The sequence below is a fragment of the Podarcis raffonei genome, chromosome 3 (genome assembly GCF_027172205.1).
Source record: "Podarcis raffonei isolate rPodRaf1 chromosome 3, rPodRaf1.pri, whole genome shotgun sequence".
Classification (NCBI taxonomy): Eukaryota; Metazoa; Chordata; class Lepidosauria; order Squamata; family Lacertidae; genus Podarcis; species Podarcis raffonei.
In genome coordinates, this window is record NC_070604.1 from 39,851,991 (window position 1) to 39,868,506 (window position 16,516).

The window sequence follows — 16,516 nt, forward strand, 5'->3', positions numbered from 1 at the left end:
AAGGGAATGTGCTTTGTAATAAACACTTTTCATTTTTATTCCTTATACCCACAACTTAAATATTTAAACTACAAAAGTTTAACTTTAGTAAGGTCCAATCCAGCATTTAACCAAAAAATACACAATGAATCTTGGGATTATGTTAATAATACTTAATTTAGATATTATATGAACTCAGATATTTCATTTGCTTATTTTCTTTGCAGTATCTAAAGATAATTTGATATTTGCATGCATGCCAAATGTTTCTTCATTCCTTGACAAAGGAAGAACTCTTTTTGGCTTCTTGCAATTACTATTTCAAGATTATTCATTTCCATTGTTACTGAAACATTTTGAAATTTTGGGGGATGGTGGTGGTACTGGTAGGCACCTTATTACGATTGGATATCAGTAACGCTTAGATAGTGTTTATTTTCTTTTTGCATTTCCTCCTTATTTGATTTATTACTCAATATGCAGTGTACTTCATTTTTGTGCTTTGCATTGATGCACAGCTATACAATGTTGCTTCTTTTCTAATTTTATGAAACATTTCTGTAAAATATTTAATTTAGAATTATTTCTTAGAAAACTCCTTTGGTTGGTTGGTTGGATGCATACGTAGTCATGCTTAGAGTAGACCCAGTGAATCAATGGGCCCTGAAAGTATTAACAAAATAATTCTATCCATGTCTATTAAAAAAAAACCCATTGAGTTCAGTGGGTCTACTCTAGGCATGACTAACGCTGCATAATAACCCTTCTTCCTGAGAGTAGACTCCATTAAATTCAATGACACTAACATCTGAGTAGACATGGTTAGGATTGCAGCCAATTCCTGGATCCAACTCCTAATATTTCTGTTCATTTCCATGTTATTTTTCTAACAACCTGATCCTAATTACATTTATGGGGAGGGGCAAGTGCCCATTATTATTAATATTAATTGGACTTACTTCCAACTAAGTGTGCATAGATTTGCTATTTGACTCTTCCCATCCCCCTCCTTCCCCCCCTTTTGCTCTTTTATCGTGTACAGTGCATGACTGCCTTGATCCCTGCATAATCCTTAGAGCCAGCATCTGGCCTTAATGTGCTGCTGTTCTTGACAAAAATATAAATTTAAAAATCTAGCGGTAGTGGCCCAGAAATAGAATGTGTGCTTGATTTCATACCTTCCTGGGAGAGGATAGAACCTTTCTTGTGCTATGAATAATATTTTATCTTCTTAAACATCTGTCTCTTAAGGCAAGGCTTTTGTTTCTTTTCCTCAAAATGAAATTTCAAGAGTAATCATTTCCCTATTATATTTGGACCATTGTGTCATGAGAGAGCTTAGCCCTAGGGTAAGGGTACCAGATTTTTTTCAATGAATCTAGGGACACTTTCCAACTTCAATGGATTTTGTACAGGGACTGATTTGTAAATCCGGGGACTGTCCCGGGAAATGGGGACGTCTGGTAACCTTACCCTAGGGAGCATTTGAGAGTGATGAAACCATACTCAAGAGTAATGATTGATTGATTTTTGGATATGTGTCATTGGATGTTTGATTGAAAGGATAACAAAACATTCAGCTGCATTTGCTTACTTCTTCGTTAAGGAGAGGGGGTTAGGGTATATCTGGTGGCCAAAATACTGTAACTCACCTCATATGTGAAGTGAACTTGGTTTGTGGAGAGCCAATGTGGTGTAGTGGTTAAGAGCGGTAGTCTCGTAATCTGGTGAACCGGGTTCGCGTCTCCGCTACTCTACATGCAGCTGGGTGACTTTGGGCCAGTCACACTTCTCTGAAGTCTCTCAGCCTCACTCACCTCACAGAGTGTTTGTTGTGGGGGAGGAAGGGAAAGGAGAATGTTAGCTGCTTTGAGACTCCTTCGGGTAGTGATAAAGCGTGATATCAAATCCAAACTCCTCCTCTTCTTCTTATTAAGAACTGTTCAAAAACACAAATAGTCCCTTATGCTCAAGGAAGGAATTGGGATACACTGGAAGCTCCCACTGGAATACGGGGTGTGTGTGTGTGTGTGTGATTTTTGCTATTCCTCATGCAGCCACCTCTCATGCTGTTCTGGAGGCTCCCCTAAACTTCAAGAGCAAATTTTTGACAGACAAAGAAGCGGGGGTGGGGGGAGATCGGTGAAAAATGCCTCCCTTCTGCTGGTGCGGTGTATCAGTAGGGACAGGAAAAATTTGATTCAGCATTTAAATCCGATTCTACCTGATTCACGCTTTATAAAAATGCATACATTAGGGCAGGCTTCCTCAACCTCGGCCCTCCAGATGTTTTGAGACTACAGTTCTCATCACCCCTGACCACTGGTCCTGCTAGCTAAGTATCATGGGAGTTGTAGGCCAAAAACATCCGGAGGGCTGAGGTTGAGGAAGCCCGCATTAGGGAGTGGAATGTGAAATAAAATGAATATATTCATGAGAATAACACAGAAAATGCATTATGTTAGGGGGAAATGCTTGCAAAAACGTGCACATTATCAAAACAACTGCATACAAAGTTGTGTTTACTAGGGAGAAGATTGCACTGAAAATGCTGGCAAATTTTCACGAGGGTTAAAGAAGTAAATCCACATATTGCTGCAGAAATGTGAAGAATGGAATTTGAAATGAGGAACTAAGGGAACCCAAACTGATGGGTTCTTACATCTCTACCCATTAGTGGAACTTAATGAATAGGAGACTCCCACCAGTTTTATTCTTCTAAGGCACTTAGGGAAACCTAGGAAGATGCTTTATACCAGGTCAGATAATTTGCCCATCTAGATCTACTCTGATCTGCAGCAGCTCTCCTGGGTTTCTTCATTTTCCATCACCTGCTAGCCGATGCTTTGAACTGGAGATGGCAGGGATGGAACCTGGGACATCCTTCATTCAAAGATGTGCTCTAACACTGAGCTTTGGTCCCTGCTCTCCTGCCCACCTCATCTTCACAACAAGCCTGTGGAAAAGGCCGGGCTGAGAAACTGTGCCCTGCCCAGTGCCCTTCGTTTTTTAGTGTGTGGGGATTTGATACTGGGCCTCCTAGTTTGTAGTCTAGTCACTATACCATACTGACTCTTTGAGTCCTATTTGTATGTTCAACACATGCGATAATCACCATCACCACCATCATCACAATAATAATTTTTTTATTTATATCCCGCCTGTTGAATAGTGGGTAGACATGGCAGATGACACAGCGATTTCTCCAAAGCAGCTCTTTATTTTGTAAGCTGGAACAGAAAACTGAACAGCAAACAGCTCAGCTGGTCTGCTTTTATAGGCAGCCAGCTATCAACATTGTAGCAACAACAACCCAGGGTTTCCCGCCTAAAATAACTGACGTGGACCTGAGTGAAAACTATCTACAGTATCCCCCTGCTGGCCCAGGGTGAGAACTTCAGTACATAACACTGCCCATCTGACTGGGTTGCTCCAGCCATGCTGGGCGGCTTCCAGTATATAGAAAAACATAACAAAACATTAAACATTAAAAACTTCCCCATGTGGGGCTACCTTCAGATGTCTTCTAAAGCTTGGATAGCTCCTTGACATGTGCTGTGAGGGCGTTCCACAGGGTGGGACCAAGAAGGCCCTCTCTAGGCCTTCATTTGAGGCAGGGGAGCAGGTCCATGCTTGCTCGCTCCATTACCCATGCCCCATTGCGGCTCTTCCCTAATGCTGACCGTTTGTTTAAGAGCATGCTTGCAGTGAGGCAGCGTGCCAGTGTGTGTATAGGCTGTTGTCTTAGTTCCACCTCATGGGGATAGCCTGCTTGTATTGCAGACATCCTCCAAAATGCCCGACAGCATTGGGGAGGGGCCAGTGCAGGTTGTGCGAGTGCGGTCCTGCTCTCCTGCCTCCCGTGATTATCGTCACATGCTTTGAACACCCAGACGGTGCTTCAGAGTACTGATGGAACATAAATGTTTGGTGCAGCCCAAGCGAAACATGCAATTGCAATATGTTTGGCTGCAGCTAATCAAGAGTGGTCCACTCCACAAGCATGTCCTGAGCATGAGCAACAGCACAAACGTCACGGGAGGGAGGTTTTATTCTTCTTGAATGTTTAGACAACCAAGCCTTTCAGCAACTGAAGAGTACTTAGACTGTTATTTTTCTTTGTAACTAGGTTATGTGGGTATGCAACTTATGTCGAAAGCAACAAGAGATCCTTACGAAATCTGGAGCGTGGTTTTTTGGAAGTGGTCCTCAACAGCCACCCAGTCAGGACGGAGCACTGAGTGATACAGCTACTGGTGGCAGTTCAGATGCACCTAGAGAAAAGAAAGCGAGGCTTCAAGAACGGTCAAGATCTCAAACACCCCTAAGCACAGCAGTCACCTCCTCACAGGAAATACCTTCTAGTGGTGTGCAAACTGACAGGAGGAAAGGCACAGAGGTATCCCAGCAAGCTATGGGCCTGGAACAGAAGCAGACTTCATCAAGGTCTAGAAGTGAACCCCCGAGAGAGAGGTAACACTGATGCCAATGGGTCTTGCCCATATGGGAAGAATTGCAGCTATAATGTTAAGCAGTGGAGAGTGGCATTATAAATATATAAAATCTCAGTGCACTCTGGCCACACTTTAGTGGTGTGCAGAGGGGCACGTTGTCAATGGCTTTGCATATACGCAATACGGGAGACCTTCCCCAAAATTTGCCCACCCCCATACAGTGTCAACAGGACCAGTACTGAGAGGGATACACTAGATTAGTTGAAGTATCTACATGTCCTACCAAGTTGTATTGAAGGACAGAAAGGAAAACAGAGGAAGAGGAACTCAATTGCAAAAGTAGGAGTTTCACAAAATGCACATATTCACCAAACTGACATTAATTTGGAATATAGAATTACATGCATGTATGTTGGACTTTTTAAAGGCACAAATCCCAGCTTCTGTATATGTGCACAATTAAAGTTAGTATTAGAAAACAAATTGTCCTAAACTGAAAATAATTTGATAATATTAATCTGTAAATGACACAAGATGAACGAAAACAACACTACATGAGTATGCCAAATGTAACTCTTCCGCTGAGGTGGGGGGTTTTTTTTGGGGGGGACGGGACACAGTGGTGGTCTGTCACCTGAATATTGTTGAGCTGAGTTGACTTGATTCATTGATGAAATAATTGTGAAATAGCTTGTGAAAGATGCAAACCTATGCACGATTATGTGGGAGTAAATGTCATTGGATGCAATAGGGATTCAGCATACATTTGCACGTGAGACTACAGTTCTAAAGGAGGGGAGAGTATTCTTTGTGTATGGCTTACCTTATTTGTATGCTACTTGTCCATGGTGAACAATGTTCAAAGAAGCTCTCAACAAATTTCATCAGATTCTCAAAATACAGCATCAAATTTAAATAGGACAGAGCCAACTTAAAGTTCAACATTACAACAAAATTAACATTTGCACTTAGTTAAAATGTACTAAAAACAGAATTAAGATTAACTAGGTGGGGGGTGGGAAACCCCAAAACTAAATAACTGACTCTACACACACTGCTAGTGCTGGCCTACTCTGAGGTGTAACGGCAGCCATTTTTAAATAGTTTGGGATCTTGAGGGCAGGGTTTTTCCCTGAAGCTGGCTGGTTCCAGCTGGCTTCTTTGTCTCTTCAAGGCTGATGCACATGTGTACCACAGGTATCCTTAGAACGGAAGTATCCCCCTTTTATTTCGCACTGGAGGGGAATTGCACCTGCAATTTTAATGGGTACTTTTACAGTATTTTAAAAGATTTTTAAAAAACCAATTAAAATCTGCTTATCAGGTTCATCTTTTTAGTTTTATCAAGGCATTTTAAAATAGAGTACACAAACCAGCTAATCATCTGATCATTGCAGCCCTACTTTACACACCCTCACCCACCCACCCTCTGGCTTGGATCCCAAGAAGGGCGATGCATACTGGATGACCATGCATGTGTTGGGAATACTCTGTTCTCCCTTTTTGCCCAAAAAGCTTCTTTTTGAAATGACAGCAGTTTCTCTAGGCACATTTAATTGGATTCAACCAAAGGCCCCTCTAGTCCAGCATTCTGTTCTCACAGTGACCACCCAGATGCCTGTGGGAAGCTCACAAGCAGTGTAATTGCCCTATTCCACTTGCAGTCTCTAGTATTCAGTGACATAACTGCCTCTGCTACTGGAGACAGCATACAGCCTTATCTTCCATTAATTTGTCTAATCCCCTATTAAAGTTAACCAGGTTGGTGGTGGCAAACTCCATTACCTATGCACCGTGTGAAGCAGGGGTGCCAACTTGAATTAAATGCTGGGCTGGGGGCAGATAAACCCTGCCCCACATAACTGATCACATGCCGTGGTGCGCACACACACTATTTGAATGACAGTGCCCATTGACTTGGGGGGAAGCCCCCTCAAATATTTTATTGAGAGGGCTGAAGGCACCTCAGCCCCTAGGAGCTGGCTCCCGTGTTGTGAAGTAATGGAAACTGTATGGGTGACAGCAGAAACAAAGGTTTGGCTGAATGGACTGTTAGTGTCTAGCATGCTCATATGGCTTCTTTGGAAGGTGGTACTGGGTGGCACAATGGGTTAAACCACTGAGCCTAGGACTTGCTGATCAGAAGGTCAGCGGTTCGAATCTCCACAATGGGGTGAGCTCCCGTTGCTCGGTCCCTGCTCCTGCCAACCTAGCAGTTCGAAAGCACGTCAAAGTGCAAGTAGATAAGTAGGTACCGCTCCGGCGGGAAGGTAAACAGCGTTTCCATGCGCTGCTCTGGTTCTCCAGAAACAACTTAGTCATGCTGGCCACATGACCCGGAAGCTGTACACCGGCTCCCTCAGCCAATAAAGCAAGATGAGCGCCGCAACCCCAGAGTCGGCCACGACTGGACCTAATGGTCAGGGGTCCCTTTACCTTTACCTTGCTGTAAAATAGGCAGGAACTTGATGCTCCATACTTGCAGGGAAGTTAATGGAATGCTTGGAATACTCTGTTATTGGTCAACAGGATTGGGAAAAATAACAGCAGCAACAACAACTATTATTATTTATCACCTGCCCTTCACCAGCAGGTCCAGGGTGGATGAAACAATTTCAAATTTAGAATTATAAACAAAGCAAATTACAGTCACAGGACTAAGGTGGGTCCTGAGAACACAAATCTCATGCGCCATAGACTAAAGAGGTGCATCTTCAGCAATCACTGAAAACTTCATAGTGAAGAAGCCAGGTGCACCTTTTAATTCCGCAGTTCATGGATTAAGGTGAAGTTTTAGATCCGTTCTCTTGCTTTATGGGTAATTACACTTAGTGATACTGGTTTCTGATCAACTTTGGCCATTTCTTGCTCCAGGCTTTCAAAATAACACATACTAGCTGCAAGCAAATAAAAACTTTCAGAAGGGCTCTATGACTTCTTTCAACACATGCTTTCAGATTTGAGTCTGAATTTCATTTGTCCAGATCCATATTCATGCAATTAAGATGCAAGCATTTTGAAATGTGAGAGTCACTGTATAAATACTTTTTTTTTGCTCTGCTGAATGTTGCTGGGAGAGGATTCAGGGATTCCTTTGCTTACATGGAGAGACACTTACTGGCACAAATATTTAGACTCATGATGCCTTGGTCCTAAATGGAGGTTTTTTTTTAAAATGACCTATACATTCTTCTTTACCTATTCCCAAATGGAAATTATTTTTTAAAAAAACAACTTGGGGATTACTGAAAATAGATTTCATTATTTTTCTTTTAGCACCTGCCTTTCTGACATGACAATAATGATGCAGGCGATAATTAAGTTCAAAGGCTTTGTATAATCTTCTCTTTAATTAATGGGGAAGAGCCGTACCTCACATGCTTTGCATGCAAAAGGTCTGAGGGCTAATTCCTGGCACCTCCAGGCCAGGTTGGGAAAAACTCCAGTCTTAAATGCTGACAGTCAATGTAGATTATACTTAAGGAAGTGCACCATTGGTCTGGCACGATGTAATGAAGCTTTTTTAAATTTTTACTTATTGCAATGTAGCTTGCACAAAATTGGGCTCGGGCACATGCCATTGGTTTGTGTGTGATTTGTCCCCTTCGTTCTCCTCCAGTGAGAAAGAAGAGAGCCAGTGTGGTGGTGTGGTTAAGAGCGGTAGACTTGTAATGTGGTGAACCGGGTTCGCGTCTCCGCTCCTCCACATGCAGCTGCTGGGTGACCTTGGGCCAGTCACACTTCTCTGAAGTCTCTCAGCCTTACTCACCTCACAGAGTGTTTGTTGTGGGGGAGAAAGGGAAAGGAGATTGTTAGCCGCTTTGAGACTCCTTCGGGTAGTGATAAAGCGGGATATCAAATCCAAACTCTTCTTCTTCTTCTTCCACCCCTTCCCATCAGGAAGAAGACACCTGCAGGGTCTGAACAGAATGGGAAAGGAGGTGTAAAAGGTGAGCGCAAACGAGTGCCAAAATCCTCACTCCAGCAGGGTGAAGGACAAAGAGATGAGAGGGAATTTAAAGAAAGACGTGATGGTAGAAGATTAGAGAAAGGGAGGTCTCAGGACTATTCAGACTTCCCACACGATTTTGAGGAAGGCAAAGCTATAGATGGAGAGAAGCAAAGGAAAGAAGATGACTATCACACTCGATACAGGAGTGATCCAAACCTGGCAAGGTATCCCGTAAAGCCGCATCCCGACGAGGAGCAGATGCGCATGCATGCAAAAGTTTCAAAAGCACGGCATGAAAGAAGACACAGTGACGTTGCCTTGCCACACACAGAAGTTGAGGAGCCCGAGGTACCTGAGAATAAACTAGGAAAGCACTCACAGGTGCAAGGAACTCAGGACATAAAGTCTCGCCCGGATACTCAGAGGGCGTATGCAATAGAAAGAACAGGTGATGTAAGGATTTCTGTTTCTAAACAATTAGCTAACCATAGCCCACCAACTCCCAGGCATAGCGTGGTTCCTACAGAGCACTTAGAATCCAAAAATCACGACCCCTTTAAAACACAGAGTCGCCTAGATCCTAGCTCTGCTATTCTCAGTCGGAAAGCAAAGCGGGAGAAAATGGAGACCATGCTAAGGAATGATTCCCTTAGTTCTGACCAGTCAGAATCAGTGCGGCCGTCTCCACCAAAGCCCCATAGATCGAAACGGGGTGGAAAGAAAAGACAAATGTCAGTCAGCAGCTCTGAGGAAGAAGGAGCATCAACACCTGAATATACCAGTTGTGATGACGTGGAAATAGAAAGTGAAAGTGTCAGTGAAAAAGGTAAGATAAAGATTTAAATATATATTATGTGTGTGTGGGAAATTGATCTAAACGTGCCTTTCCTGTCATAATTTACTGAAATTTTGTAAAAACAAAGAAGGCCGCTTTCTCTTTATAGCTTTTCCTTTCATAGGGTTTCCAACCATAGTGCTTTACTCTGAGTCGTAGCTAAAGAACAAAATATGCCCTCTGCTACAGAAAGCATCCTCTTCCCTGCCCTGATTAGTTTCTTCTGTGGGTTTCTGTGGTTCCTCAAAAGGGCTCTGCTATGTAGATAGAATGCTTCAGAATAAAAACAACAGCTAGAGACTAGCAGCCCATAGTGATGTTTGCGCCCCATCTAATATAAATCACATTGTATAGCTATTCAAAGGAGAGCTTGTTAGATATTAAGCAGACTGCAATAAACTGAGTATCTGAAATGTGGACAGACAGTACCAGAATGGTCTTATCTAAACACATTCCTTAGATGTCCCCACTGATTTCCCCACAATAGCCATGATCCAGCAACAAGAAAAGGAAGAACATGTGCTCAGATAGGGGATATAAGCATTTCTGCATTGTTTATTTGGAAGGGGGTTAGTTTAAGATATGTGTTTTTCCAACAGAACCAGAGGTACTGTTAGGCAAGGTGAGGTGGCCTCCGCAAGCAGGAAAAAAATCGGCTTATTGTTGCATTTTCTGTTTTGTGCATTGGCATGTCATGGTGCATCTTTGCTCTCAAATTCAAATTCTGGTTTGACTATTTTAAAGTAGTCAACCTTTACTTTATCATATAGTAAATTGCAGCTGCAATCTCATACATACTTACTAGGAAGTAATACCTATTTAATAATGGGATTTGCTTCTTAGTAACTATGCATAAATGCACTATGTGTTTTACCCAGTGCTATGGATTGCTTTTCTTATGGTGTGAATAGTAATGGCAAGCCCACGGCATTGAAATAGAACTTCCCTTTAGGAAATTTCTAAAAATGGTTGGATGAGTTGATGTGATGTCATGGAATGTTCACAACAGTTCCATCTGACAAGGGAATTAAGTTGTTCTGATGTTCCACAGTCCAGCATCTGTGAGAGAAGGGAAGTTGTCAGTTTGCCAAGGATTGAAAACTCACACAAGGTATGTAGATTAGCCTTGTAGGGCCAGTTGAGGACTGGACAGAGACCTAAGAGGCAGGGAAGCTAAGCTGAAGGGAGTAGGGAGAATAGCAGGGATGAAATGCCATGGTAGGGACCGTCAGGAAAATGTTGCCCTTATACAAATCTTTAGTGTGATGATGGCTGGAGTGCTGGTAGAGTTCTGGTTGCCACACCTCAAAAAGGATTTCCTAGAAGTGGAAAAGGTTCAGAAAACGATCAAGGGGTTGAAGCAACTCCCCTGGTAAAGAAAGTTTACACTATTTGGCGCTTTCTCGTTTAGAAATAAAGCAAGTAAAGGAGGATATGATAGAGGTGCATAAGATTATGCATGTTGTGGACACAGAGTTATATTTTCTGCTCTCATAAGACTGGGACCCAAGGCCATCTACTGAAGCCAAATGTTGGAAGGTTCAAGACAGTGGATGGGGGGCACTTCACATAGCGTACGGTTAAACTGTAGAATTTGCTAGAGATGTCCACTAACGTTGCAGTGTCCACCAACCTGGATTACTATGAAAGATTAGACAATTTTTCAGGGGAATTTTTTTTTGTCAATGGCTATAAGCCATGATAGTTATGTTCTACCTCCACTGTTGGAGGCAGTGTATCTGTTGCTGGGAGTCCCAGATGGGGAGAGTACTGGTGCACTTGGATCCTGTTTGCATGCTTCTCATGGGTTGGCCACAGTGAGAACAGAATGTTGGGCTCGATGGTCCTTTGGCCTCATCCAGCGGGAATGTTCTTAACCTGAAGGCTGGTAGAGAATGCAGATGCTGTATAGAAGGAAGAGGGGGAGAACCACATTGCTCTCCTGGGAGAAAAGGTGGAATATAAACATAATAATAACCGGAGTGGTTGGTGAGGAGGGGCATTCCAGAATGTGGCAGGATATTTTTAATGTTAGTTTTTCAGGTATAAAACATCTCCAAGTGATAGGTGTTTTATGCATGCTTGTTTCTTTACATTTTTTTCTTGCCCTTGTAAACCAGGGTCATGTATTATATCAAACATAGCATACAGGGGTATGACAGGCAAAATTAGGCAAGAAGTGTTGTCCCATCATGTGAGGTGAACCTGAAGCTTAGCCATTTTTGGACCCATTTTCTTCGTTTCAATAAGCACTTGAAATAACTAGTTAGTTAAATCACAAATTGTCTAATTTCTCCCAAATCATTGCTCCGTCATTGCCTTTTGTGAAAAACTTCCCACCCACTGGTTTGCTGTAGGAGGGACTAGCAAGATGTCTTCACCCGTGTGATTGGAGCATGCCATGGTTCATTATGAGGAAAAGCCAATCAGAACCTTGACAAGTTATCAGCAATTCTTGAACTGAAAAAAGTAGAAAATCAGAATGTTGTGAAATGTTTTTCATGCTTAGAGTGATTTAATAAGCTATAAAAAGAGGTATATATTTTTCCTGCAGCTCAGGAACTGTTTTCTTTTAATGGCATCAGTACTACATAGAATTGTGGAGCTGGAATATGTAGGAATGCAAACAGAATCAGGGCAAAGACCAGATTTTATTGGATATTTTTTATGTGATATATGAACTCCTTTTTGGAGTTGGTGTTAGAAATAAATAAATTAATGTAAATATGTAATTTTACAAGCACAATAGGAATGAATTGGTTCAAATTAATCCTCTAGTTTTGCTAAACCTTATGCTAAATTGGCCACTAGATGGAGTCTGTGCAATTTAAGTTTCATCTGTCATTTCCCATAAATATTTTCTTAAGTTAGCTACTGAATATTTTATCTACAGTTCCAGAAACATCTGCTAATTCATTGCCAAATTTCATAAAAGCTTTACCGTACCAGAGACGTTTTTGATATGCAATTTCCAACAGCAGTTTTAAAGTCTTCTGACTCTGTACTTATATGGAAATAGAGTGTAGTTTTATTCACTAGTATGAATTTGAAAAATTCGCTGTAAGGGAGTCATATAGGGAGAGTACCTCAACTCTCTTATCATTCATGCTATTAAGAAAGGGCTTGTTTTATATATCTCGTGGATGATAAAGCTTCGTGAGTTAAATGTTTTTCCTGAACCAAGAACTCTGGCTGGAATATGCATTTGCAATGTTTCACAAGGTTGGCCTAATTTTAGAGTAGTATTCATGGCATGTGGTGGGTTATAACCCTTTTTTTGGCCCATGGGCATATTTGACAACCAGAAAAAAAGACTAGGGACCCTGCAGCTTTCTCCTCCCCAGCTGCAATCTACCTTAAATTGACCCCTCACTACAATTAGGCTTGAAAAAACCTCCTCTGTTAGCTAAAGGAGGTTTCTTTCCACTAAGGGAGTGTGGAGGTATGGTGTCCCATTGGCAACCAATGTGTTAGCTGATATCCCAATGCTTTGAGTAGCTGTATCAGGAACTGTGTATAGTAATAGTTGCAAGTAGGTAGCCGTGTTGGTCTGCCGTACTCGAAACAAAATAATAATAAAAAATTCCTTCCAGTAGCACCTTAGAAGCCAATTAAGTTTGTTATTGGTATGAGCTTTCCTGTGCATGCACACTACTTCAGAGACACTGAAACAGAAGTCAGCAGACCCTTATATATAGTGAGAGGGTGGGGAGGGGTATTACTCAGAAGGGTGGTGGGAATGGGTGATTGGCTGATAGGTGTGGTAAACCTGTTGACGACTGTTAACGACTGCAATTGGTCTTACAGGAAAAAACAAGGGGTGAGATGGCTAAAGATAGCTTTATCATGTATAATGAGATAAGAATCCAATGTCTCTATTCAGACCAGGTCTCTCAATGGTTTTAAGTTTGGTAATAAGTTGCAATTCAGCAACTTCTGCTTTGTCACTATGATGCCACAATTTAGGTTTCGCTCACAGACCTGAAATGGGGCACCAGTGAAGCAATGTGTTGTCAAATCTACCACACCAACAGTACTGAAATCATATTGAAATACCCTTGACAGACTGGAACAGAACTGTAGCCATATCTCTATGAGTTCTTACTGACAGCCAGTGCTAGACCTTTGTTCTTGAACTTTGCTGGATTAAAGAGAAACAAAAACCTTAATCAAGCACATTTTAAAAGTTACGCTAGTGATGGCTTGCTTTGTTATCAACTTCTGCCCTTTGTCCCACATTTATCCTTGAGCAGCCAATAGGAAGCATTGGTTGAGATAGGAAAAGAGATACCTCTGAGACCCACCTTGTGCCTTCCCAGTACCACTGTGTAATCCCTATATTCCTAGACCTGGGAAAAGGAAGTTGTGACTAGTCCTTCCAAAGGTCAGCACAGTACAGGATGTATCCTCTAAACCAATGAGGGCCGTAAGGTGGTGGTGAGAGACAGGATGTTAGGGAAGCAGCGGTTTAGACCTGCGAACACAAACTTATTTGCATTTAGGTGCTTGGGGGAACTGTCACAAAGCAGAAACTGTTGATGGAGCCATATTTTTGCAGTGAAACACAATGTGCCTTTTATTAATCGCCTCAGCCTTAGAACCACAGACTTGGAAGGAACCCCACTACTGCGGCATCCCCAAAAGGGTGGAATTCCAGCTTCAGCTTAAAAACTTCCAACAAAGGAGGGTCAACCACTACCTGGGGCAATCCGTTCCACCGTCAAACAGTTTGCACCATCCAGGAGTGTTTCCTGATGTTTACTCTTTTATTGTTTAGTCGTTTAGTCGTGTCCGACTCTAAATATTGTTTATTCTACTTAGAACCCATTGGGTGAGGTTGAACCTTCCAGAGCAGGGGTGGCCAAGGGAGTGTCCTGCAGATGTTACTGATGGGAACTCCCATTATCCCTGGTTACTGGCTGTGCTGGTTAGACTGACTGAAATTGTAGTCTGTAACATCTGGGGGGCACCATGTCAGCTACTTCCTGCTCTGGAGCAACAGAAAATTAATGTGGTCCATCACCTCTCTCAAAACTATGTAACCACACTTCCAGTAATGAGGATATGGGTGGTATGTTCAGAACCTTTGCTCAGCTTGCTTTATGAGAAGAAATGAAAACATTAACCCGTATTGTCCAGATTTCCTTTATCTGTGTCATCACAATCCTAATCGTAGCTTGGCCTAGAAAATTGTGATGAGGATTAGGATGTGTTGCTTGTGGCAACATTAGAGAAGTATTAAATATTATATAAAATCTGCCATTTGTCTTCTATAGGGGCAAATCAGGTCAAAAGAAGAATAAAAGCACTTCTGTGGAATGAAATTTGACCTAGTACAGTCAGCTTACTCTCTGCCCTTCTCCTGTCTCTATGACCCCACCCAGGTCAGAGTGTGAATCATTTGGAGCTAGGTAAAATACATAGAAAAATACAAACTAATAATAATAATACCCTTGATTATATTTTTCAGGGTATCTGGTTTATTAAATTTTCTTTTTAATGAACATTAATACTACAATGTTCCTAACAGACATGCAGAACCCAAAATATATTATGTTCCATGTCCACCCTGATTGCAGTATTTTCATTCAGGCATGAATTAAACTGCTTTAGCCATTCAGTTGTTAGGAGTTTACGATGGGCTGATTTGAGGGTGTTGATAATGATTTGTGTTTCAAATGCTCCATGCTTTCTGGTAGATTTTGTAGTAATTTCACAGTGCTGCTGGCTCAGATGTCTACCCGTAAGTCAGTGGAAGTCATGGCCTTGGGGTGGGGCTCTCCATATAGTTTTGCAGCCCCTTCCTGTACCTGGTCCCGCTTTGCACAAGTAGTACATTAAAATATTTGTAGTGTCAACTAACCGCTACCATTGTGTTAGTACAGTATATCACTGAGAAATCTGTAAGATGTTATAAAAGGTAAAAGTAAAGGACCCCTGACAGTTAAGTCCAGTCGCAAACAGCTCTGGGATTGCGGCACTCATTTCGCTTTCCTGGCCGAGGGAGCCAACGTTTGTCCGCAGACAGTTTTTCTGAGTCATGTGGCCAGGATGACTAAGCCGCTTCTGGTGAAACCAGAGCAGCGCACGGAAACGCCGTTTACCTTCCCACCGGAGTGGTACCTATTTATCTACTTGCACTTTGACGTGCTTTCAAACTGCTACATTCAACTGCTTTATTCAACTACAAATATTATTTTGTCTCTCCCTGCCCCATCTGCATGGGAGACAAAACTGCTGCAAAGGGAAGGGACCTGTGCCAGCGCTAAGAAAATCTCCATCTGCCTCTTTTGCCTCACTTTCTCTCTGCCCATGGAAATGCCCCCAGTTTCCGGAAGAAGTGGTCCATGTTCTGTGAGTGCCCCTTGGCAGTTGCCCAAGGCTTGTCTCGGTCAGCAGGTGAGAGCAGCATCCAGTAAACATATGCCTTCTGGCCCAGCTTTAGCTGCTTTTGCCTTTGGATCAGGCAACCTGAAGAACAACTTCGCCAGGTGGTGGGCTTCTCTGCTTTCTAACCCAACTCACACATTTCTGTGGTGGCCTCCTATCTGTGAATTAAGGGTGGGTGGGTCGGGTTTAATTTGTGTTGTGCCCGTGTTTAAATTGCACAGCAAAAACTCAGTCTAAATGTACTAAAGAGGAAGAACGGCTGCCGCATTGTTACTGATTGCATTGATACTTGTGCTTCGAATAGCATTTGTCTGTGTCAAGTACTGGCAGATAAAACATTTATTTTCCCACCTCTGTGGGCAGGGAGCAGTGTTTTGTTTGGGGGTTTCCCCTCCCCCCCCGTCAGACTGTCTCGTGGAGTCTCCTAAAATCATTAAGGATTCTTCGTAGCCAGAGAGGCTCTTTAGCATTGCACTGAGCATGTATAGATTAATGCAGTAATCAATGCTCTCTCCACACTGCAGAGATTTGTATTGATGGCTGTGGCTCTTGTGGCCTTGTTTGGTGTCACTGTTGTAGAGTGTTTGACATTGCAGAATAATTTGGCATTGGCTCAGGAGACAAGGACTACAGGGACTTGTCTTATAGACCTGGCTTTGTACTGATTTGTTTTTTGGAGGGGGGTTTCCTCTCTCCCCCCCCCTCCACCCGTTGCGGTTACTGCTTTGCTACAGTCGCAGGCTGGAATTCAGCAACCTGCTTGAAGTCGGTTCTGCTTGTTTAGGTGCTCTGAGCTGAAGCTGCTATGTTTGCTGGTTTCCTTCAGTTTCTTCTCCATACGGTGTATTCGGGGACAGGTAATCTAATAGTACTGTCAGAATGGGAGGCTGTAGATGACTGTAAAAT

At 42.5% G+C, this 16,516-nt stretch overlaps 1 protein-coding gene across 50 annotated transcripts in view; it reads left to right on the forward strand.

Annotated features, from left to right (window-relative positions):
* RIMS1 (regulating synaptic membrane exocytosis 1) overlaps positions 1-16,516 on the forward strand; it is a 232,049-nt gene that overhangs the window by 98,610 nt on the left and 116,923 nt on the right. For all 50 annotated transcript variants that reach the window (XM_053381174.1, XM_053381183.1, XM_053381178.1 and 47 more), the window contains 2 exons: positions 4,109-4,452; positions 8,334-9,211. In XM_053381174.1, coding sequence (XP_053237149.1) covers positions 4,109-4,452; positions 8,334-9,211 — 1,222 coding nt within the window. The remainder of the gene's footprint in view (positions 1-4,108; positions 4,453-8,333; positions 9,212-16,516) is intronic.